This window comes from Colius striatus, chromosome 2 (assembly GCF_028858725.1).
Source record: "Colius striatus isolate bColStr4 chromosome 2, bColStr4.1.hap1, whole genome shotgun sequence".
NCBI classification, from domain to species: Eukaryota; Metazoa; Chordata; class Aves; order Coliiformes; family Coliidae; genus Colius; species Colius striatus.
Window position 1 is genome coordinate 85,381,350 of NC_084760.1, and position 26,278 is coordinate 85,407,627.

The window sequence follows — 26,278 nt, forward strand, 5'->3', positions numbered from 1 at the left end:
GTCAGCAGTGATCCAACTTTTCCCCAGGCATTCAGCAATAACTGAGCCAAATCCACACACACTTGGAAAGGTGAGCAGCATCAAGCTCTCCTTTCTTCTCAACATGTACAAGGAGGAGAGCAGACAGAGACCATTAGGATAAAAAGGATAAAAATATCCTTTTACGTGTCTAAGCACAAGAAACTAGGGAAAGAGCCACTTTTTAGCCCAAAGGTGTTATGAACTGCATCCTCTACAGTGATGATACTATTGATTCAGATTACCAAGGTACAAATCTCCAGAGCAATAACAGCTAGCTAGCTAGGTAAAAAAAAAATCAAACAACAAAACCCTAACAAAAAATTAGGGAGTCATCATACTTCTCCAGGCTCACCGGGGCTTAGCTTTGGGAAGCAAATCCTGCAGCCACGAATTGCTTACTTGGCAGGGAGAGAATCAGCACTGAAATCTGTCTCTAATCCTTTTCCTCCCATTCTATTGCCCAAAGCAGTATAGACTAAGATTTGTTTTCTGCAGGAGATTTTGTTCCTTGCAAGACTGTATTAAGCCACTTAAAACACACGTCCTCATCACACAATATCAGTGTCAATTCTAGTGCTTGTGTAGCTCTAGTGCCCAGCTACACAAAATGGATTTTGATTTGAACATGCTTCTCAAAAATTATGAGTCACAGATAGTACTTTGGCCTGGCATCTAGGTTTTATCATCATGTAAATGAGCAATAAAGCGTCTTAATTTTCATAAAGATGTCTCTGCTTAGCTTATAGGGAACGTGCATTTAATGGATACACAATGCATATTTGAAGAACCTATGGTCTTACCACAGTGGTAACAAGTGGCTGTAATGTAACAGGGTCCTAAAGCCCAATGTAGGGCTTTTACATTAAGTTGAAATGGTAACAGTAACTCGTCTACTAGTTTCTTATCATATAAAACAGCCATAGTACATCTCACTTCATGGGGAAGTGTCTTCTTGTCAAACCAGTCTCACAGAAATTGTATTCTGCATTTACAGCATTTTTTGAAAGTTTTGCATATACCAAGGAGCAAAACAGTACTTGGTTCCCAGTAAAATGCCCTGTCCAATCATTTTTGCTTTCAGACAGTGCAGACATTTGCAGGGAGTAATTTTTTTTTCCCCTTTTTTTCTGACTGCTAATGCAAGGGAAAGAAAAACAGTGTAAGTCCTTCCATTGCTGAGGCTTTGTATGTGTGATCAATACCTTTACAGTGAACTAAACAATTAAAAGACTGAAGTGGTCCTTCAAGTACATATGTCAGTTAGACAAGAGAAAGGCTTTACAGGCATACTTTAGAAGTGATGAAGTATCTTGAACCTCCTCCTTTTTGACCGGGATTGTTTGTAAACCTGTTTCCTCAGATCCCCCAGCACAGGGCTGCTTCAAGATATTATCTCCTCCATGATACAAATGCAAGTCACCCAGAAGGACTAGTAAATGCAGCTCACATTGACAAATAATTCCAAAGTACTTGAGTTTTGTACCTGAAATCTGCACAGGTCTCTTTAGGTGAAGGTCGAAAAAAAAACCCATAAAAAGATAATCATTCTAGTGAACACAGTTGAAACAAAAGTTAGCGTGGGGTTCAAGCAGCATGGATCTACATAAATCCTGCCTTCTCTGAGACAGATGTGAGAACTAGGTGATAGAAACAGTTGCCCTGAACAAGCTTGTGAAGTAGCAGCCATTATTTCTGTTCAGAAGCCCTTTGTACGATTCTCCTTCTCTGCAAAAAACATCCAATTTACTTCAGAAAATCACTTCAGATGTTATTAAGAAAGAGGATTTAGATTGTGTCCCATATTCATATAGAAGCCACCAGTTCTATGTGTTACCAAGTTAACAACACGCAAAGTTTTTGACAGTAATACCAACCTGCATAGTTCACACGGGCCAATGCGCTGGTGACTGCAATACACCATAACTTCCAGTATTTTTTTGTGGACTGTGAGTCCTTTCGACTAGATTTCAGTTCAATCATAGAAATTTTTCTAGTATACCAATGCAACGACCAATACCTCATGTCTCTCTTTCCTTGATCTTTCAGTCTTCTTTCCTCATCCCCATTTCATATACTTGTAACTAGTGCAGTTTGAACAGCTCATCAATTTTCAGTCTCTTGATTATCCAGTAATCTACTATAAAATAGGATGATAGTGTCAATGCAGAAACTTAGTTCCCTGCAAAAAGGGACAAGAGTCACAGAGTTTGTACACAAAGACACTTTAATGTAAATCAAGTAGTGTTATGCTTTGTTCTAAGGTGCTCCACATCCCCAAATACCATTGAGCTTCCCAGTTTTATCACTCAATTGAGAAATTAACTTTTAGTCCAAACAACATAATTTTAAAGACATATCTTTAATGCTTCTCTTTTTTATTTAATCAATACTGTATTTCAATACTAATTGTTAAATCTTTATGAGCAGATTTATTGATCACTATATAGTACAACCTCAAAACTCTTATCCAAAACCCATGTATTCCAAAATTAGCTTTCCTCCATGAACATGCAACATTTGAATAAAAAAGTCCTGACTTACTCCAAAAAATTCCACTGTGCAGTTATATAAACTCAGATCTCTTGACACCCACTCTGGCTTATGAAGACACAGGTTTATATAAAGCACGTTCAAGAGAAAATGAAAAATGAATATTATTTTGCTGAAATTTTCAGCGGATTCTAACACTTCCATTGGCATACCAGTACACATATATAAAGACACTGAGTCCACTACATCATACTTTGCAATATAATATTTCTGAAAGACTGTAATTGTTCTCTGCAAAAGGCTGTAGCATGTTGTGCTGTGACTATATCAGAAACTACGATGCAGACATTCAATTTTATTTAAGTCTTCATAATTAGGAAAGTAGAAGTGTTGAAATGATATTCATTAAAAAAAACCCAAAAAATCTTACTTTAGATTAATAAAAGGTGCACATTCTATAAATAAAGATAGATTCCATCTCACCATTTCTACAGCTTGTTTGTTCCTCATTTTAGTTTCAACATCCAGTTTTTCATAGCATGCTGCATGTTTGGACTGCAGAAATGAAGGCTATATTTGCCCTTAATCAAACACTGGTTTAAAAGATGTTTTCATATCACCAACACATTTCAAGCAGTCTCAAGTATTTAAAAACCTCAGTTTTTCATCCTGCAGAATCAAAACTAAATAGGGGCCCTTAAAAATAATCGGAAAAAAAATATACCAAATATTTCAAGAGAGCAGAATAATCATACAGTGAAATCAGCAACACAGACATCTTAAACATTAAAACAATTCTTCCTACTTTGTATGAGACCTCTGGACAGAAAAAGATTGTGCGTTTTGTGTGGTTTTCTGGTTCCATATTTGTAAGAGAAGAGGCAGATTTTCAGATAGATTTCTTATTTAGCTAGCAGGAAAACAAATCGTAACACAAATGCAGTGTTGATGCTTCCTAGTTTCTGCTGCTCACATCCATGGTAAGTACTAAACTTCTTGTCCTTGCTTCTGAGGTTTATGTTTATACTCAGTGTCAGTTGATGACTGATACATGTTAGCTAGTTTTAAAATAACTAACTCTAGATGCTTGATAAAAACAGTACTGAACTCTGATTTGCTGTGGATATACTGTTACAGTTTACACAGGATTGTGTCATCTTTGCTCACAACCAGTGGAAAAATCTTTGACTCAATAGAAATTGTGGAATTGCAAGATATAGTGGTAAGGAGTGTCACAATTTCTACAAAAATGTAAATCTTTATGCCCAAACCCAGGAGGAACATATCTTCAGCTAATTTTCCATCAACACTTTCAGCTGAAATTCAGAGGTAAATCCTGTATCCATCTCTGGAAAACATCTTGCAGTAAAAGTAAGATGGAGAGAGAGCAGGTAAAGACAAAGATGGGATATACAGTGTGCAGCTTCTCTGTTCACTGTGTGCATGTCAGTGGAAAGTCTCTGTGCAGCTGCATTTGGACCAATTTAAAGATAGTGAAGTTATTCCAGCACATGATCTCCTCCGTGCCTTGCCCACTGAAAGGGTCAGCTACTGCAACTGTGAAAGGACTCTGCCTGGCAAGAGCACAGCATTATTTCCAGTCTATCCAGATGAAGCACCTTTGCTTGAAGCTGTAAAGGACTCCTCCTTATGGTGGTTATTTGATGCAAAAGATAATGATATCAGGCGTCTGGCTGTGTGACAGGGAGTCATGTTACCCATCTCTCTCCACAAAAGGAATGAATTAAAAATGACTTAACACCAGACTATTACAGATAGTAATACTTTTGTCAAAGGCAGAAATGCATAGAGATTTTACAAAATTCTGGCTAGACACCGTTAACACGCTGACTAAAAGGAATAATGAGCACAAACTTAATAAGGCAAGGTAAAAAAAAATCCACCGCCTTACAGCTGATGACACTTTGAAAATGAGTCTGCTGTGTGTGATTTCACTGATGCCTGAGGGAGACAAAGCTCTTGCTGTTCATGTTTTTCATACTTTCAGTCAAATAGATTGCTGAATAATCATGTTTTCTTTATTTTAATGGGTGAGGAAGCTATTATACAGAAGGTGTTATCCATATGTCGTAGTTAATAAAGGCAATTCTTACTAATAAGTATAGCTTGTCTCTGCTCAGTTGTTTGATGAAAAACCCTCCTGTTGTGAGAAAAAAGCAGATCCTGTGGATAGAAGAGTCTCCTAGGGCTGCACACTTCGGTAGCTCCTGGAAAGAACTGTATGCAGATGAATCCCAGGTCTTTTCCAATTGAGTCTAAATCAGTGACATTTTGCTAGGGTGCTCAGGGTACTAGGAGCACCTAGTATCAAAATCTCTCCCTCACATTCACCTTTTTCTTGCTGGTGAAGGACAGTGGGCAAGACCTGGATCCATTACTCCAGAAAATCATCAGCAAGTCCCTTCAGGAGGTCAAAGTGCTTTCTTTTTTTGAAGCATCTGGGTCATAGTCCCAAGAGCTCAGTTTCTGCATGGAGAGTATGGCTAGTTATAGGCTGAGATCACAAATGCTTTTTCAGGCTGAAACTAAAAATTGCATAGGGAGGGGGGAAATAATTTGTGAGGAGTCATCCAAAGGTATGAGACACCACTTACATCTTTGTCTTTCTAACCACAGAGCCGAATGCACATCCACAAGTGGATTAAAACCTCACATCTATACTATATTGTTAGAGCTACCTAGTAAAGAGATTTAAAAGAAATGGGAAAAAAAAGGCTTGAAGCCCATCTCAGCTCACAGTTCACTGTCTAACTACCTCTTAAAAAGCCATACAGAAATCAAATCTATTGAAGAATACAACTTGCCTCAGATAATCAACATATCCCAACCAAGTTTACACAGCAGGGCTACACACTGGTTGCCTCTCAATTTCCAAGTAGGGCAGAGATTGTTCACCTGTAAGTACCTGAGTAGAAAAAAAAGACCTGCCTCTGTCGCCATTCTCACTTTCAGGGAGACTGACAGTTTCCTACAAGTAGTTTCAAAAGGCACATCATCTCTCCATGTATCTACCTGTAGCCTTACAATTACCAGCTTCAATGCATTCTTCAAGACATGTTTTTGTTCTGATGCATCAAAATATAGAATTTATTTTGCGGAGAGACATTTCTAAGCAGAAATAATCTAGTTCTTCACTTTTTCCTGGGAAATCATGTTCTGCTGGTTTTCACTGTTCAGAGTAGGCTTCAAGAAATGCAAAAAATATCCAAAGACATAGGCAGATGCTTGCAAATATATAGACAATGGGGCCAGTTCCTACACATGCAACTAGCCCAGCTGGGTGTTCAGTGGCACACGTAACACTTCCCAGGATTTTAATCAAAGCTAATATGGCCAGCATTTTGAAAATTGGCCACTAAGTATGGGCAGTTCCTAATTCATTCTAAATTTCAGAACTGCTGAACAACTCCATGTCCTCATTTCAGAGTATGGATGCTCAGCAGTTCAGAAAAAAAAATCCAAAGCAACTCAAGCCAATATTGAAAAATATGAACACCCGAAGCTTGCAGCTGTTTTTGAAAATGCAAGCCCCTCGAGGCTAAATCTGGCCTTAAAGACACTGCAGTATTTTCAAAAGCTGCATATTTCTTGTATCAAGCCACTAGAAGGTATAGACAAATGTAGTGGGTAGACTCTGCATCCATACTCGTTCAAAGTGGCCAGTGCAAACAGTCCCTTCCTAATCAGTCAACACAGATGACCAGGAATGGAGGGAACAGCAGGACAATGTGAGATAGGCCTACGCAGTGAACCAGAAGTAGCCCTTGCAGAGGTGAGGGAAAACAAGGGCTGCTGTTGGATCCTGCTCAGAACACAGAACCCAGCCACAATCTGTCCATACAGTGTTCCCGTCTCAAAAGATGTAGAGGGTCCTGTTGTATCTGCATTCACAATTAAACATGATTCTGACATGATTACGGTGCTGATGATGTTATATCTTCAGTGTATGATGGTTCCTGGCTCTGTTCGTGCCTGACTATTTTTCATGAGAGATTTTATCTTTGCAATGATGGGAGAACAAGGTGTTCTGGAAGCTCTTTTCAGCTGTGATCTGGTGAACTTCTTACGGATTTTTCTGTAAGGAAAGGAAGGAGGAGAAGAGGGAAAGAACAGAGAGACAACAAAAGAGATAAATCTCAGTCTTTAAGAGAAGGCTGCTCAAGAGCCAATAGCAAACACAACAAACACTCTTACCAGAGCAGGAAGGCTAGTTCATGGAAAAGAGACATGCAGTCAACAAGAGTAAGCCCTGTCCATCAATTCATGATTCACAGTTGTCTCCAACTAGTAATTAATAATTTCTCAGTGAAAAGTGAGTTGGTTTTAGACAATATTCAGACAGTAACATTTAATTATATGAAACCTTGGGCCAGAATGCTCAAGTGTTGAATCTTAATATGATATCGATACAGGAATGAAGTACCACAGAAGTGTGATCCTCATTAGCACCCAAGTGTTACTTCTGTAAAAGGCATGGACTGGGAGCAATTGTTGTTATTTGCACCGTATGAATTCTGCAGATAACTCATGACCTGAATCTCTGGGTTTTTGTACTAGCACTATTGAGGTACAGTAAAGTCACTTTAATTTTAGACTTTTAGATGATAAATCAAACATATTAATTACAGGCAGTCATGTTGTCCGTATTGTAATCTCATACATCTAAGGATAGCTAATTCTGAAGTAAAAAACCCCTCCAGCTGTCTCTCTACTACAATTCTGTGTGTATCCAGAGTAAAGAATCAAAGAACATAGAAATGAAACACACAGAGTATGTCAAGAACCACTTTAATTGGAAGAATCCTGAATATTAGATGTTACTGGCAAATTACCTATTTTCTGGATTCACTCAATTCAAGAATCCCAGCTTTTGTTTAGGTAGTATTCTAAATCACAGAGTCTTTCAGCTTATGAAAATGGATTAAAGCAAACTAAGGCCTCTATCACTAAATAAGACCAGGCTTTCTAATTAAAACTTTCAAAATTGAAAATGTGACCTGACTACAGACTATGGGGTGTTGATGTGCCTACCTGCATCAAGGCTTTGAGATGGTAACTCAAAGTGATCTGAGTGAATTTGTGATTTCTCCCTTTTATCTTAATGGCCTGTTAACTCTGAAACTGACAAATGGTGCCATAATGTTGAAAATACAGGATCAGCTTAAAATAAATGCTATGGAATCTTAAAATAGTAATTTGTATATTACATTTCAAACACATATTTAGTTACTGGTTAAGTATTCCCCAGGAATGTAAGCTTCCAGTCAAGTAACTGGGCCATAGAAGAGAACATAATCAAAGACAAAAAGTCAAAACTCAGAAGAATACACTGTTCTCTTAGAGGTTAAAGGGAGTCTGAAAAATCCATCTATTTTTGTTAATATATTTAAAAGGTACAGAGAAGTACTCATTTTATCTGCTTGAAAGAAGGATGTCATCAGCAACTCATGGCCTGGAATACCAAATCAATATTTAGCATCATTCAGTAATAAGCACAATAGAAGAAAAATAAAGGAATCACCAGATAGTTATGTTTAGGCTTTTCACATACTTCCACAGAACCACAAGCTTACTGTTTGAGTACTTGCTTTACGTGGTCATCTTAAATTAGGCCTAAGAAGATATTAAACTGATTGACAACATATTGCATATTCCAGAACAGTAAAATTATAGAAATGTAACCTAAGACCGGTGGAAACACGAATTTCTAAAATAATGATGCAGCTAGGTTTCACAAATTCATGTGAACAGACAATAGCCATTACCCACATTGATTATTAATGGGGCTTACTCCAGCAAAAGCTTACAGAGCTGGATATCTTCTGATACGCTTGTTTGCAAAACTTTGTTTTTCTTTACAGAGCAAATGTGGTCTGTAATCATTTGAGAAGACCATGGTGTAAAAAAAATATTAGAAAACTGGTTGCCCATCTGAGTTTTTAATATGGCAACTTCATAAACTGCCAAGAGGTGCCTACCAATGAAAGCAATCTGCAGCTGACACTATATCTAAAGACGGCAAAGTATTTGTGATTACAATTTGTGCCTATTTTGTAAAGGCCTGTAAAGCCAAAACACATAGATATTTTCATTGAATGCTGATTCAAAACTACCATGAAGAAATACAGAACAAAAAAGGGGCAGTCATGACATTATTACACCAAGCAAAGCACAAAAAGTAAACGCCTCAGTATAAAGGAAAGTAGCTCTGTAACAGACTGTCAGAACTAATCTGGTATGCACTCTAAAAAGACAATCCAGCACTCCTATTTAAACAGGACTGTGAAAATGCTTTCAGAAATCAGCTTTCTGGGATATAGCCTTTCAGAAATAAAATTGGAAGAATGGAAATTTCCACTGACTTCATTAAACGTAATATTTAAACAACCATTTCACTAAAAGCTCAAGCTACTCTTTTTACTTTATATTTAAAAATATAGAGGGTGAATGGAATTGATTCTTCACACCGGGGAATTTAGTATCTAAATACAGTCAAGTTTTTTGAGAGGCACTGATCAAGTTTTATAATGCTTCAGATCTTTTTTTTAACACTTAAACATGTAGGTTGTAATAGCAGTTGATGAAAGGCAGGAAATCTAAAGATAAGGTTCCCTCCGCCAACCATACAGTAAATTAAGGGCAGAGTCACCTTTAATGCTCAATTTCCTGTCCCTTTTTCAGTTAATACCAGCTATATGTTTTAATTACATAAAGCTTTTATTTGGTGATGGCAAGTAAATGGCTTTAACTCTGTAGCGTTGATAACATCCTTTGCAGTTGTTATGAAAGAGTAATTGCCATTTCCCCCTGCTTTTTCCTTTGACTTTTGTACCAGTACTTGAAGTACGATGTGTACAGATTTCATTTGAAATGCAAATTAAAAAGTATTCAAAGCCTTTGCATTGTATTTCCGGCCCTCCTGAGACCAAAGGTATGAGAATGAATCAAACTTTTAATAGGTGATTGGTATATAAAGCCTACTGTGCTCATTTTTATGTCAAATGTGATTCACTGCTGCTAATGTAGGAAAAAGACAAATTCTTTATGTCTGCATGATACTTCAATTAGTAACTGCTGATGAAGGTACACAAGGCCCCTGGCACCTATTCAGGGAAATATGGAAATGTACATAAGAATCATACTATTAAGATTTAGCAAGTTTCACACATAGACTGGAACCTATTGAGTAGAAAGAATAGTTAGGCTGCATAGGGCAATTCTACAATGCTTAAATTTGATCAGGCTTTCACAAGATCCAAGTAAATTCCACACAATTAACCTCCCAGTGAAGTTATACACAATCCTATATAATCTACGTCCAGATTTCACAGGAACAGGATAGCTGGTAACCTTCTCATTTGTAAAAGCTGAGTCAAAGTTCCCTGCTCTAACTACGTCACATATTAAAAGAGCAGCAATTTTAGAACTTGAATTGTTAGTTAATGTTAGTTAAGAACGTGGTTTTCAAGCCCTTTCTAATAGGAGTTAAAAGCATTACACATTATATCTCTGATTGATATTGTGTATTATCTGCTACTGCTTCTATATATAAAGCCTTGTGCATCAGCCTTGCCTCCTCTGCCTTAGAATTATGACTAAAGTGACTTTGGTTAATTCGGCTATACAAACTGTACTTAAGAAGTAACACTAGACAAATTCAAGTAATGTCAAAAGTTATTACTGTGACAGAAATTAATTGCCTATAAAGGTCTGTTGGCATTTAATCAGGTGGCAAACCTTGTTTTGAAAGAAAAAAAGCATTTTCCTATGAAGGGGAATTGCCCCCAATACACAAACACTTTCGAGACATCCACAACCCTTCTTAAATACTGAAGTGCTTTTGATGCTCTGTGTCCACTGAAAATATATTAAGGACCTAGTACAACCTGGCTACGGAGTTTTAAGTTAAGTACATAGCATTATGTTTCACGATCTACCTAATTTAGTTTGATGTTTTTGCCCAAGTCTTTCTTTGACTGATGCCATTTGAGCAAAGTCCTTAGATACAAAGTCCTCGTTCTTTGGAAATGTATTATTACCAACAGTTGCTGGTAGTACAAGAAATATGTACAGGGCAGCAGCAGGCATAAGAGAAGGGATTCCTTGGAAGATCATAGCTGAAATTCCAGCTAATTCCAGACTTGGGTGAAGTATTCTGACATGACTCATCAAATGCAAACAGCAGCCCAAATGTCTCAAGAGCACAAAATACTGCCAGCTCTGGAAGGAGCTGGAGTTTCAGACATTAACTACATCAAGGCAGGATATCTCATTCTGGCACAAGTTTTATGTGAAAACTGAAATCAGTCATTGAGACATTCAGAGAGAAAAACTACAAAAAAACCCCCCAGTCTTCTAGAAAAAGACCCAGGAAGTTGCTGCTGTGCCAGGGCAATGTAAATTCTCAATGCAAGCTCAAGGCCAGTTAGCAAAAATAACTATGTAAAAAATAATCATCATTACCTGGTTTCCTTCCCATTTATCACTCATTTCTCTGAGGGCTTCCTCCATCTAGAGGTACACTGTAACTACTCAATGAATTAAATGACAAGAGGAGGCGCTATCAGAGGAGGTTGATAGGCTTTCTATTAATTTCAACAAGCCTTTAAACAAAGTGAAAGGCCAAAATGTGTGCAATGCTCTCTGCTGAAAGGGAATTTAACTGGGATGAAGCTGTAGGTACAGATCATTAGAAACCTGACAGATTACAGACAGACTGAATGACTCACAGCATTCCCCACATTTCCACCTGGGTGGAAATGAGAAGTATTTTATTTAACTATTTGGCTTGCTGGTTTAGAATGATTTTCTTTTCCTCGGCATTTTGATGCTAAAGTTTATCCATACACCATTAAAGTTTTCATCTAACCTCAACATGACAGAAACTAAGAGAAGTATGTTTGGAAGGCAGAAGTGAGTTGACACTGATAGGTTTTTTAAAAATAAGCTCCTTTGTGAAATGTTCATCTATAAAGCAAATCAGAAGTGGTTTAAGAACCATTGGGCTACCAGAAAGCCATGGGCCACTACTTGCCATGGGCCACTTGGTTGCATTATAAAACTCTTTCTATAATCTTTCTAAGACTAAAGAGCTGCCCCTGTAAACATGCCAACATCATTCAAATGTTTTAGGAGCTTGACTTATTTTCCTTCTCCTAGCAAGGAAATGTTTTCCTTTGCTAGAGTTTATCTTTCAATTTCGTATCAATATTTATGGAGCAAACTGTTCTTTATGAACAATAATTTATAGACATACCAGTTTACAAATCACAGTGTCAGATCTTCCTAAGCAGTTTAATGTAGCATTTTCAAGCATTACACCACCTTGAGGCCTCCTCTGATGTTTTGTGTTTCAGTTTATAGCTACTATGTATATATATAAAGCAATAAATAATGCTTTTGAGCATTTTCTTAGCTAGGAGGAAAAATCCAAGTCAAGGGTTTAAAGCATAGACTTTTGTGACTCTGTCATGCCTGACTTGTTCCATGCGATAAGCTACTTCTCTGTCTTTTTCTACCTGCTGCTGATTTACAATCTATTAGTATCAAGATCTCCCTGGAAAAGAAATTATCTCTTTGTGTGCATTTTTAGAGCGCCTAGAAACAGGAACTTTACCCATTACTGAAATGACTTATATGCAGTTTTACTGTAAACAACTGGCATAGCTTTTGGAAAAATCACCTTGTTTGGCAGATTTTTTCCATGCTTCAATTTCCCCTGAAAATGGTACATTTCAATAATATTTTAAAGTGGTTTAGGATGCTAGGAGAGAAGGAATTAAAGAAGTTCAAGGTCTTATTCTCAGTGTTATCATCCATTTTTCAGTTAAATGATAGAACTGAGAAAAAAATTAACCCCAAAAAAATTTAACTTCTCAAGAAGCCAGCAACAGGAAGGCCCTATCAGACACCTTTGTAGTAGGCACAGTCTAAAAATACCCCTTGATCTAGTTGGTGGGAATGATGGACACCACAGAGATTAACGTGGATTAGGTGTTTCAGGCCTTGCTCTGCATCTTGGGTGGAGCTTTGTTAACTCAGCAGGGACAGTGCCTCATGTTACACACCATACAGCAGTGGTCATGACAGAGGTATCCACACAGCCACGTTCGTCACAGTTTGCCCCTCAAGGAAGGGAGAAAGGCCTGTCCTTGGATTCATGGCATTTCACCACAGCATCCAGCTTCATAAAGTGGATTAGAACCAATAGATCCTAGCAAAGGTAGCTCAGTGGAATGGGTAAAAGTAAATTATTCATACTCCTTATCACAATGAACAATGGTTCAAGCTTCAACAGACTTGTAACCTGAGCTATGGGACGGCTGCTCTGCACCTTATCTGAAATTCATTATTCTCTTCTTGGTTACCATCAACTTCAGACATTGTAAGGCATGAACCTTGCTCTATTAAACAAAGACTTCCCTCTCCTTCTCATGAACATACACACAAGATCACTGCAGATTTCTCCATACATAGGCACCCTGGGAATCCCAGGAGCCAGAAAACCTTCTGCAGCTAATAGGCACAAATGCCAGAGGATTTCAAAGTGATTCCTGGTCTTTTTCCTAACTGTATCAGTAGGGCTGGGGTGAATTCCTACACTACATAACTCCCATAGGAAAATTTCCATAGGAATTTTCATTACCATCTAGTTATTCTGCAAAAGGATGACCACTCTGTACATTGACTAAATATCATCCACTATTAGAAGAAAATATTATCCATGTGGAATCACATTTATTTTTTTCTGGGACAGGCAAGAAACTGAAGACAAGATGCATGAGAGTGGAACACTATGTTGCTTTCAACTACTCCCAAAATGGTTTGCATAATAATTCACAATTTCAGCATCATCCCAGACTTCAAGATGACAAAAATGCTCAGAATATACAACTTCTGTTTCTGGCCTTGGGCTACAAACATTATGTGTCATTTTCCCAGGATCTGAAATACTGTGTTCAAAATATGTTAACTAAATATGCTCATTTAAGTCCAAGATAACAGAAAAATTTCTGGAGACAGTTTAAACACCCCATCTTAACTACTTCAGTATTTTATTTAGTAAGAATAATAAAGTAGCATTAGTATTTTTCTTTCTTTCCTTCTTTATCTTGATGATTATTTCAGGGTAAGTTTCATCTGAGGTTATTGACCTGGACTCTGTGTTTAGAGTATTACAGCTTAGAATATTACCTGAGGCTCAAAAAAAAAATATTGATCTTTCTCTTTAATTATGCATATACTTTTCCTGGAATAATGTACATACCAATAGAGTATATTTGGATGAGCTTCTTGGCATTATGGCTACTTGCTGCTAAACAAGGGCTGAACATCAAAATTAATCATTCTTACCAGAAATAGCCAGAGAACAAAAGTTGCCTCACAAAACCATTTGCTCGGGCTTTGCTCCACAGTACTTACTCTACACACAGAAGCTCTGATTGAAAATACAGATTAGAAATTTGTATTGTGGCATCAACAGAGGAAAGTTTTGCCATTGAACGATTTGATATCAAATTGTAAGTTTTGACTCATTTCAAAGATTGGATTTTTCTATTTTTTTTCATACACAAATTACCAAAGGTCTATTCAAGTTCATTTCCTGCCAGTCATCCTGCTCTCCGCTTTTATGACCAGCACTTTCATGTCAGTGTCTCATACTGCTTGCTGGACTGCTTAATTGAAACTGCACAACATCGTTAACAGTAGATATGCACCAATATTATTCAAGTTTACAGACAGAAAGGTGGAGCTACTCAAGAAGTTAAATGACATATCTGGTGTCTCAATCAACAGAGGCAACTTAGGAATTTTAAAGTGTGGATCTGTGTTTTTTGCACTAGAACAACACTTGTACATTGTGAGGTAAATATTTTAACCTCTATCTAAAGCACAAAGAAAGACAACAGACAGCTATATATTTAAATGTTTGACAAGAACTGCTATTTACCTCTGTGCTTGGCTTTCACAGTAGTAGTCATTAGGTCCTCTTTGGTATGTTACATTTAAAATACTAATGTAGTTACTTAGGCAAGCTTTTTTAGAAAAAGAGACTAACATTTGTTTTTCCAAAGCCTTGTTTACATTACTGCCAAAGGGTCATACATCTAAAAGATCTTAATGAGTTAAAAAAACTCCAACAACTAAACAAACCAAAGCTATCAGAAGAAAATAATGAGAATAAAAGATTAAGTACATATACTGAAATATAGACTATTTCAGAATTAAGACGTTGATCTGTAATTTGAAACTAAGAATCCAATATAGAACAACTTCTAATTGAATGTTAGTTGGCAGTTTTGTGTGAATTTTAAAACTATGAGGATCACTGATGTTTTTTTGAACACATTCATTATCATCACCTTTGCTATTTAACTTTAGCAACAGTGTGTTCACCATAAGACTTACCTAGTTTCTGTACCTACATGCACATTATTGCTGTGTATTTCTCTGCCTTCAGGTGAAATAATTCTTTACCCTGTATCCCATTGCTCACACGGCACAAATTGTAAAAAGGGACAAAGATCTCCTAAGACTGGTATTGTGCAGTGTGTGGAGATTCACTGTCGTCAGTAACTGAGATTTAATGTGATAAACATCATGGTTTAGGCAGAGGAACAGTGAGAGCAGACTAATTTTAGGTGTAAACTAGTGTCACTAGCTTTGCTATAGGGTAACAATTGTATGATTTATCTTGTCTTTGTCTTTTCTTTAATACTTAAATATTCAGAAGACTACACTGGTCTGACAGGTTAGCATTTTTGTTGTTATTTTGTATGTTTCCCAAGGCTTTGAAAGAGAAACTGGCTTCCTACACAAAGATGCTTTTTTATAGGAAAATTTCTTCTTGCTCAAAATCAAACTGGTTTTAACTCCCAAAATAGAAGATGACCAAATATTACAAGATGACACATTCCCATTGGGGATGTGGATTTAGGAAAAAGATGAGCAGCAAGCTAACAAAAAGATAAGCCCTAAGACCTTCAGTTAAAAAAATCTTGTAAAGAGGATTGGGTTCAGCTACATCAAATCCTTTGTACAAACACAAAAAAGGCAGGTTCTGAAGGAAAACCTTTTGAAATTGCCAACTACTCTGCAGGAAATTAAAAATTTTTCAAGAACAGTAAGAGAACAGGTTAAAAGAATTGCATGACATCCCAATTTAACACCTGACATATAAGGTATATTACTGACTACATGATGTACTCTGGCTTATGGACTGCACTCAGTGGGAGTCATTTAAGAGCTTTGCTGAATTGGATCTGGAGAGTCTAACAAAGAGAATAAGGTTTATGGAAAAGTTCATTACTTATACTGGAAGAGCTTCATCAACATCTGTGTTTATGAAAATCTTTAACATACTTATTCCTGTGTTTCATTTAATTTGTGGGGTTTTTTCCCCCAAGTTTCCCAAGATGACACAATTTTGCAATAATTTCAGAAATTATCTTTCCCTTCCCAAATATAAAATGCTCTGGCTACTTCTGCAGCTACAGTCTGAATGCAAAATGACTTTTGTCAAAGGGAGTGGAAAAGATTGCAAGTAACACCTCTAAATGTGTTACTGCACTTCAGCTGAGTCATGCGAATTAACCACATTCGAGCTCCTACCTAAGATGCAATGGCAAAATATACTTTGGTATCTAAGCCACCATAGAGAGGTAGCATATTTGAATTTCTGCTAGTAACAGGGTAGGATCAAACAAGATCATTTTGCAAGATCCAACGGTGTGATTTTCCAGGCAGCAGTAACTAGGTCATTTACAACCATCTGTTCTTGGCCTCAGTCTCCCTGCGGTCATCACCGAAACAGTGAGCTAATTAATTTTCACCTGCTAATCAGTGGAGACACCGCTGAAACTAACAATTTGCCTAGTTTCAGTCAACAGTTTCTGCACTCCTGTGGGTGGCATTTCCATGAGATTTTAACAACAAAGGTTAAAAGTTTTATCAGAAATAAGATCCCCTGTAAAGCTTCTGACCTGCATTGTGTACAACAGCCATGTGAAAGAATAAAGTACTCCTCATCTGATCCCTCAGGTAAACAGAAGGTAACATTGACAACTGACAGCAAATCTTCAACAGAGTATTTATGCATCTTGTTAATTTTGATCCAAGGAGTTAGGCACCTAAATTGTTGGAGATATGGACTTAAAAACCTCTCTGAGGTCTCATGGGAAGTCTGTGAAGAATTCAGGGGACTGAATCATGTTTTCCCACATTCTAGGAAAGCACTCCAACCACTGCAACATGTTTCCTTTACCATGTAGCTTTAAATAAAGCGAGCAGCTTACTACAATGCCACTGAAACTTCATCTTAAACTAATAGAAAAGAAAAATAATACATAGCTCCAAACCATAATGGCTGTATTTCATTTGTCCTGAAGACTGATAAAGCCAACCCTTAATTCCATATACTCTTTGAGCCTACTAGCTTTAATTAAAGGCACAACTTATACTCAATATTGGCATTTGTTACTATATGTTTTCCATGTATAAATCATTCCTTGTACAAGTTAAAAAAATATTCACATTCTTCAAATGAGTTGATTGTAGCTTCATGGAATGATCCTGCTTCTAAAAACAAACTTTTGCATTATCACATCAGTGTTACTTTGACTTAGTAGGTACTATAAAAAGAACCTGAGGAAAAACTCTAGAGATAAATAATAGAAAAAAATGCCTGTAAACTCTTGAAAGCTGCCCAATGAGAAACAAATGGCAAGAGATTATGATCTAGTCTCTATACCACTGTTTGTGATTTGTTATGATAGTACCTCAAGCTAGAGCTCGGAGAAGTATGATTTATAAAGTGTGCAAAAGCGTGCAGCATTCATAAATAGTCCACACTAAATAAGTCAAAATAATATCTTACAGAAACTATTATTCACTCTCATGAGTATATGACAACTTTGAGCATTAGCTAGCCAAGTAGGACCAATCCTAAAATGTAGCAAGGACAGTTCCTCCCCAGATTCCCTATATGCAGTATTGCCACAGTGACTAGTTACGGCTGTCAGCTCACCTGTACTCAGCTGCAGCCAATCAATAAGACATTTGCAATCCTATTAGTGAGGATTAGACATAATTCTAAGGGATATATCTTGCAATCCCTGCTTTTCAAGATGTATGACAACTGGATAATACAGCAGAAGGAAGCATCAAAATAGAGGCTGATTTTTTGGTTAGAGGGTAGTAGCTGGTGCATCACACTCTCAAGCCTGCAGCTGATGCTCCAAGGGTGTAGCCAGGCATCTTCATGCACTTTTTACAGGGTCGGGATCTAATGGCCACAGTGCCATGCAGGTAAGAAATGAAAACGCACTATGCCTTGGATCCAAGTATGGTCAAGTTCAAAACCAGGATCCCAGCTCAAATCAATTGCCTTGTCTTTTTGAAAAGCAGAGGTCATCCCTGAGTGTGTATTAAAAGCACTTTTTCTGGTGCACAAATTCTTTTGCACAGCTGGGGAAAACTGAAAAAGAAAGAATAAACTTATCTATGAACACTTCTGTGATATCAATTGCACACTTGAAGAGGAAGAAGGAACAGAGCAGTAAGGAACTCTGCCCTAGTCCTGTCCCTGTGCACTGTATATCAGACCTCAGGCACTGGAGACTGATTCCAATTTTTACTTTTCTCCCAGCAACGTGCTAACGAGTGGTAACTGACATTGTCTGAGCATTGATTAAATCACATGTAGGAGGGAAAAGGGTCAAGGGCAACTCATTCACAACTCTTAATATGGGGTTTGACTCACCCAAGTTTTCTGTTTGCTTGTAAAGGTACAGGCTAGGGTTTACACTTGACAAGGCCACAATGCAGATAGTGCTTGCAGAAGCACAAAGGGCACAACTCTCCCTCACTTCTGCAAGAGAACCAGAACACTGATGGCAAGGCAAGGCCCAACGTTTTGCTGAAGTTGGTTGTCAGCCTCACATTCCCTTCTTTCTCAACATGCAATTTGTTTTGTAAGCTTTTTGTGTGTGCTTTGAAGCATGCATAAATAAAAATGAGTGATACTAGGCAATTATCCCAGCAGCTGCAATATCCTTATGTAGTACCTCAACAAATCAAGGGAAGCTTTTCCTTTTGGAGACAGCACACGAAGTGGAAGACAAGGAAACTGCCTATATAATGCTGCCACGGCGATGTCTCTCAAATAATTTTATCGGCAAAAAGGAAGCAATGTCTGCTGGTAACCGCTAAAGATCACGTTCTAATTTTAGCAGTTGCAGTAAACTCATTCCCAATGGAGTTGCACTTACCGTGAGAAGGTTTCTAACTGCTTCAGCACTGAAAGGAAACAAGCATCGAGTCATTCAGCTGCAGTTCTATATGCAAATATGCTTTTTGGCCCACGAAGGGAAAGCATATGGAATCTGCTGCTCTAACCCATTCAGCCAAACATTTCCATACATTTCTTATAATGCAAAAGCTGAAAAAAAAAGGTTTCATTTTCCACACAGTGTTTTACCTATCCCTACACAAGTACAACCATTAGCATGCACATACGTTCTGTTATGGACAGAGCATGTGTATAGGAACTGCATGCACACTGCATACCTAGAAACGGTAAGAAAAGTTTTAATCAACAGATACATTTGCCTTGACATCTAACGGCTGTATTACTTTTTTTATTCCAAGATTATGTCTTCTATAGCTTAGCATATATTAAGTGATATGCTACATTTCAATTAAACTTCTGGAGACCATAATACGATCGGTCTCATTTTTCCAATTATTATTCAACTCCCAGAATGGTGATTCAGTAGAAAGAATTTCATTTCATACAACCTAGTTATTTTCTGTATTAACCTCTTAAGGGGCCTACAACTGAACCCACATCACAGTTAATCACCAAAAGGCGAATAAAATCCAAAAAGCTTCCTTGCAGTCTAGGTGATTTAGTACAAAGTCCTGAATAAAATTATTTTATAGTTATGAGACTTTTGGCTGATCCTAAAGCATGCACTCAATGCTAGGAGAATCCTAGCAGCTAACCTCTAAGTGTATTACAAAGAAATAAGGAGATTCTCTCTGTGAGCAGTGACAAATTTAAGGCTCTTTAAAGACTGATTTTTCACTGAATTGTGTAAACAGATTTGCACTTTAGAATAAAATCTTGAGCAAGTTAATTTGCAGTAGGGAAAGAGAATTCCTTTTTCATTCAAAAAGGCTAGGAACAAAGAAAAATGCAAAGATGTTAAATCCAGTAAATGTCAACATAAAATTATGACGTAATGTGAAGGCAAGTGTTCTGGAACCGTTATCTGGTTTTCTGCCTAGATTAATCCCTCCTGTGAGCCTGTGCCTGAATAGAGGTATGGAAATCCCAAGTGAACTGGGCTCACAGAGGCATGAGGAAGTTTTTTGAACAGAGAGTGCAGCTTGCCACTTCAGATGCAATAGCAAAACTGAGGGCCTCTAGATTTATTGGTGAAACTCACTGAGCATGCTCATAGGTATTCAGGAAGGGGATCTACATATACATATATGCACATATTGATCAAGAAATCTATATTGGTGACTCATTCATGGCACTAGTAAGTAGGCAGATGCAAATTCACTCTGCTCCTTCCCCAAACTCGACAGGGGCTGTAACAAATGGTGTTCATCACTGTGTTAATGTGCAGCCCAACTTTGCAAAAGCCTCAGGGCTTGGAGAGAGGCAAAATCAAATAGGAACAATGCTGGCACTTTTGCCCAGATGTGCAGGTACTGATACACAGCTGGGGAGGAAACTGCACTAAAATAGTTAAAACTTCCAAAGAAAAGATGAAATGTATGCGAATGCATATTACAATGGATACAAAGTATATTCCTGTTCTACTCTAAAGAGCAGCTCTGGACCTAAAATATATTGAACTTCAGATGCGAACTTCAGTCTTTTTTTTTTGATAATACATATGCTCACACTAAATTTTAAGAATACCTGCAGGCACTGTTGAACTGTGGCCTGAGTGGGGAATGAAGGGCACTCCCCTAAATTTCCAAAGTTAAACCCAAGGATTACATTGGGAAGCTTAGATGATACATAATTTCTTTAATTACTTTCACTGCTCTGAACACTTAGCTCCCTACTCATTGCCCATTGTTACCAGTATCTTGAATCTGTGAGCAATTAGATTTACAATAGTTAACTTCACAGAAATATGACTGTTGCTTAAATTTAGAGGTGGGAAGGATGACAACAATTTCTTTAAAAATATATTCTATAATGGAGCTGTAGGCATAAATGTATATATTCACCTTATCTACTGATGGACAATAACACTGAGAATGCTTATGTGTATCTTTGGCTTGGTTAGCATGAAATAGACTGGCATCTCATTTAGTTTAGCAGCAATAATATTACCTTTTTTTTCAGATAATATCAACCAACTATTGTAGCCTATTTGTTTTTAGCTAAATGTCTGAGAAAATGTACCTTCTAGACACCCTGCACAATGCTTTATAGAAATACACATCATAAACCTTATTTCACCACACAAATAAAAATGCTTTCAGATGGAGAAAAGAAAATTGTTATGGACTGTTGCAAATAAAACATTCTACTGAAAAATATTTTCCCTTTTGCAGGTTGTAATTATAGTGAAAACTAATTTTCCTTTTGCTCTAATTGGCATGTCTGTCTTGTATTTTTAATGAATAAATAGACATGATAAAATAGACCAAATCCTGAGGCAGCATGAAATAAGTGCTCTCAAGACCGAATTGTTTCTTTGACTCAAATACTGTGATTATTTCTTAGCTGAGTGTTTAGAATCTATTTAAACACCTAATGGCTAAAAACTGGTAACTCTGTTTTTTGTTTTCGTGTTTGTTTTTGTTTTTCATTCTGTGGCAGGACCGGTTAAGTTCTGTGCTGCTTTTTCAACAAATCTTCTCCTCTCTTTTCCCATTGTAATGAAATTGTATTCAACTCTGTCACAGCTGTGCTCAGCTTCATGAACTACCATCACAGGGCAGGCTGGCTATCAGGGACTAGTGTCTATTCCCTCTTCCTCTTTCTTCCCCAAAGAGCAGAACATTTATTTGTCATCTTAGGCATCAGTGCATTCCTAACAGCAGAATCAGACAGTGCTTTCCACTTAGAGCTGTAAAGGCCAGAGGTAAGCAAGAGCTGAGAGTAGAACAAACTACATTGACTCTTCTAAATAATCTCAGAGTAAAGGTGAAGGCAATAAAGGATGAATGGGAAAAGTCAGAAAGAAGAAAGCCTGCCTGAGGTAGGGAAAGAGTCAATGGGGATGGAACGAGGACAGGAGGAGACAGAAAAGAAGGGAGGGAAAAAAAAAAGGAAAGGCCCTGAGAGGAGGAACAGATCTCATGTGAAACCCTGCTTCAAAGGATAAAAAGTTACTGTCTCTAATTAGTTACAGTTTTGAAGATTAATGTGAGTGAGGCACTAATACTCCTCATGTGCTGCTATCACAGAAGGAAGGTACATACATATGTATTGGCATAAAATCTACAGAGTTAACTCTTGCCAGACTGGGAATGGCTGTACTGGGGGGGTGCAACCCATGCCAGTCCTTGAGCAGTCCCCGCTGTGCTTCTTCAGCACTGGTAAGCGATGCATCAAAGATTTGTTTGAGGGAGTATCAATGAGGTCTAACTGCCCTATGTTCCCCATACCGGGAGATAAAAGTTTTTCTACACTTTCAATGATTTGGAGATGCAGAGTCTTGAGGACTAATGACTAAATGGGGAGACAGTGCAAGTTCTGCCTTGCTGCCTGGCCCTGGTAGTGTCACAGCCATGGGAGTGGGCACGGGCGTTTCCTAGCATGGGAACAGGCAGGACTGTCACAGATGAGTGACTTGCAAAGGCAGGACTCACCTCACAATACTTTGATCACCTAGAATTTAAACATTTATTCTAGGCTAGTTGTCTGTATATATACCAGTTGTACTAGACTGATTCCCATAGCTGAGTCTACCATAAATGGGACTATATATGCACATTTGCCTTGGTTAGCTCTATATTTACATAAGTTCTCTCTCTTCCTCATTTTATTATTTATCTTTTTAACTAGCAGCTTCTCTAGGCCTTTGAAATAATCACAGAAGTGAGGAGCAGTCTGATATTACTTGCCATAATCATCCCCTTGCTTAAGCAAGACTTTAAGGGTTTTTAAATCACAGGTCCAGCAACAACTTGGAAGAGATGCTACCTGCTGTATATTTCTCTATTGTGTGCTATATATTTTTTAAATTCTGAAAATTTGAGAGTACAGTCTACACTGTAGATGCATTTACATTTTGTTGAATGATCAGAGGTGTCCTAACCTTCAGTGTATATGAACTGCAACTCGTAACAAGTTCTAATCTTTGCCACAGAGAAGGAGCACTAATTGAATAAGGCCTATTAGTGAAATACTGATAACATTAGTATGCAAGAGATGCAAAGTTGAGTGTATGTTTTACTGTAACATTGCTCTTCACTGTAATGCAACCTCAAATAACCATGTAAAAAGCTGTTATTCAAATAGTGGATCAGTAACATGTATGCAGCGGAGGCTTGTTCCCTGATTAGATTTTGTTTCTCTTACCTGGTCTCTTCTGTAGCTATAAAGAAACCATCATCTGAAGCATCAAGCCAATTTTGCCTCTGTCTCTTGATCACTGGAATGGTGCTTGTCTTAATGGCACTTGCACTGGCTTGCAAGGCCTTACCATTAGTCATATGAACATAGGGAGCAGCATGCTGAAATCATAATAAAAGGGAAAGATATTTTTGCCTGAGAATAAGCATAATTCTGTTAACTACTGCTGCTGTAAAGGGCAGCCTACACACAGCACAGAGTCTTCCTCAATCAGTACCTGGGGGTCAGACAATACCCTGCGCGCATTGACATGTTTTATTCACAGGTCTTAAAGCTCTTTAAGAACTAAATTAATGTCACTTTATACAAAGAGAAACTGAAGTACGAATCAATGTCACGAACTAAGCAGTGCCACAACAGAAACCGATTGACTTTAGGAGAGAATTCACATTTTCTGAGCAAAAACCCAGTATCAAGACCAATCTGAGATGAGACTTGTTTTTTTCATCCAAGTATTGCATTCACGTAATTCTTTTTAAAATTCCATACTTCTCACTTGATAGATCCTTACTCTGTGCCTATCTGTCTTTCTAAATAAAAACCACTGAATAAAACAAATGGCTTGGTCCTGCTGTTAACCTAAATGGAAGCAGGATAACAAAGGTACATAACAAAGGTTTATATAATTTTCCTGGTGCCATGGCTCTTAGGTTTACTCACCAGTCATTACAAATTAGAGCTGACTGCAGTATGTCTGCATTCATTATAATATAGACAACATTACATACAAAATGATGCATTAATTTTCCACTAAACCTTTACCTGGAATAATTGTACGACAAGAGCAAGTACTTAGATCTAACAAGAGAAGCCGCCTACTGATATATGAAAAGGAGAGAGTGAAAATAATGTTTTCAATATACTCTATAGGTAACATTTCAGAAGAATGTTCCAAGAAAAATATATTAACCATGGAAATTTGAATCTTGTTCTGACATAACTGGTTATCATCAGGATTAATAATGTTATTTGAATAAAACAGATGTGATAGAAGCCATTATACAAACATGAAACCTTGTTTACTTTCACATGGATTCAGCATCATGTTTTCTTACAAGGAAGTACTATTTTATCTGTGAAATAATGCCAGTATTCCACATTACTGATAGTATTTTTGTAATATTTATACAACGCACACAATGCTGCACATTCAGGGGAGAACCTTCTAACTAGAGAATCGATTTCACAGTCACCAAGTAAGGATGGGGTTGGCAGCATCCACAAAGACTAGCAGAACATAACAGAAAACCAATCTCTTAAATCATGTCATAAAAACATAACAGCCCAAAATAATTAAGAATATTAATAATTTCTTCCGCACAATTCTTACACTCATATTCAATGCATTATATTCACATTACAACACAACTTTCGGCACACTTCAATCCACACCATTTGCTCCCTCCAGTAGGACAAATCTTATGCATTTGACAAAAAAATACCAGTGTTCATTATATGAGTACAAATAAATGAAGTCTCCTCTATGATTCCTTACTGATGTAACAAAACCAAACAACAAAAGACCAACAAGACATCAAATTTGAGCAAGTCACATAAAACTCTCTCCTAGAACTAAACTATTTTCCTTTGTCTTAGGGACAATCAAGGGTTGTGGTGAATAAAGCTGTTGCACATAGGGCTGTAAATCTATTTTTATAGTCCCTCTAAATATTTGCCTTATTTTTTCTTTCTTTTTTTTTTTATATTCAGTGTCTAGACCGCAGTTTGATTTTCACATTTATTTTTGTATTGGCTTTGGTGGAGAAGATGAACTAATGGATACGCTACTAGAAGTAATGCAGCTGTTATTTGGAATAAATTTTGGATAAAATACATAGTTTGGATGAAATTAGAAATTTATAAAGGTATTTAACTGATAATCACTTAGATTATCAGTGAATAAGAATTCATGCATGGGAAACCCCAGTAAAGGGTCTAGAGCACAAATTTTACACAGAGTGGCTGAGGGAACTGGGGTTGTTTAGTGTAGAGAAGGCTGAGGAGATCTCTCTCTCTGTAACTACCTGAAAGGAGGTTGTGGGAAGGTCTCTTTTTCCCAAGTAACAAGTGACAGGATGAAACAGCCTCAAGTTGCACCAGGATTTGCATTGAGTACTAGGAAAAACTTCTTCACCAAAACAGTTGTCAAGCATTGGAAAAGGCTGCCCAGTGAAGTGGTTGAGTCACCATCCCTGGAGGTATTTAGCAGATGTGCAGATGAGGTGTTTAGGGATATGGTTTAGTAAATAGACATGGCAGTGTGAGGTTAGTGGTTGGACTTGATGACCTTAAAGGTCTTTTCCAACCTAAATGATTCTATGATCAGATTTCATACTAATTATTTTTATCTGGAAACTGCTAGTGCCATATGTTACAGAGGAACATCCAAGAGCTGAAATGGCAATTTTTTGTACTGCTTCCCTAGTCAAAAATGACTTTATCAAATATAACAGTTTATATATTTTCCCAGGTTCCTTTCTAAGAAACTATGTTTCCTTTACTCAAGACAACACACAGAGCCAAATAACATTCAAGAAATGTACAGGTACAAAATGTGTATTTCCTATGGCACAAACTGCAAAGAACAGATATGCCTGATGGCAAAAGCACATATTTTTTCATAACACTTTTTCCCCAGGCAGAGACAGATGTCATTACTAGTCCTGAACTTCTGTTTGTCTAGACCGTATTAGACCCTAACTCTTATTCCACAAAAGAGATAACATTACAGAAAATGGTGCAAGAGCTACAATATAATTCATTTCTGTTGCATTATCCTGGCTAGAATTTTCTCTTTTATTTCCCTTGACTCCTGGTCCTTTCAAGCTATTTGAAGAAATTAATTACATTTCACTTGAGGATAAGAGAAAATAAGATCATTGTTCTCCAGTCTATTCTAGGGACCACAGTATCTTTAATTTCTAGTTAATCAAAACCATTGAAGTTCTTGAGTAAGAAATCAGTTCATTAGTTCCCCTCAAATAATATATTTACCACTGGGTATAAAAATGAGCATTCAATGCCACTAATGTCAACACCAAGAGCAAAATGGACTTTCATTAAAAGTACTCATTAAATTCTTTTTTTAAAATAAAGATGATTTAAAATTTTCCCCCTTGCACACTGTTTTGCTAG

The 26,278-nt window shown here is 37.3% G+C and overlaps 1 protein-coding gene across 2 annotated transcripts in view; it reads right to left on the reverse strand.

Moving 5' to 3' along the window:
* Window positions 1–6,027: 6,027 nt before the first annotated feature.
* MTA3 (metastasis associated 1 family member 3) overlaps window positions 6,028–26,278 on the reverse strand; it is a 126,617-nt gene continuing 106,366 nt past the window's right edge. The window contains exons 18-19 of one of the 2 annotated variants that reach the window (XM_061990036.1): window positions 23,090–23,244; window positions 6,028–6,607 (exon numbers count right to left, since the gene is read on the reverse strand). In XM_061990036.1, the coding sequence (XP_061846020.1) occupies window positions 6,472–6,607; window positions 23,090–23,244 (291 nt within the window). In that variant the 3' untranslated portion in view covers window positions 6,028–6,471. The remainder of the gene's footprint in view (window positions 6,608–23,089; window positions 23,245–26,278) is intronic. The other variant, XM_061990035.1, reaches the window with a different exon arrangement.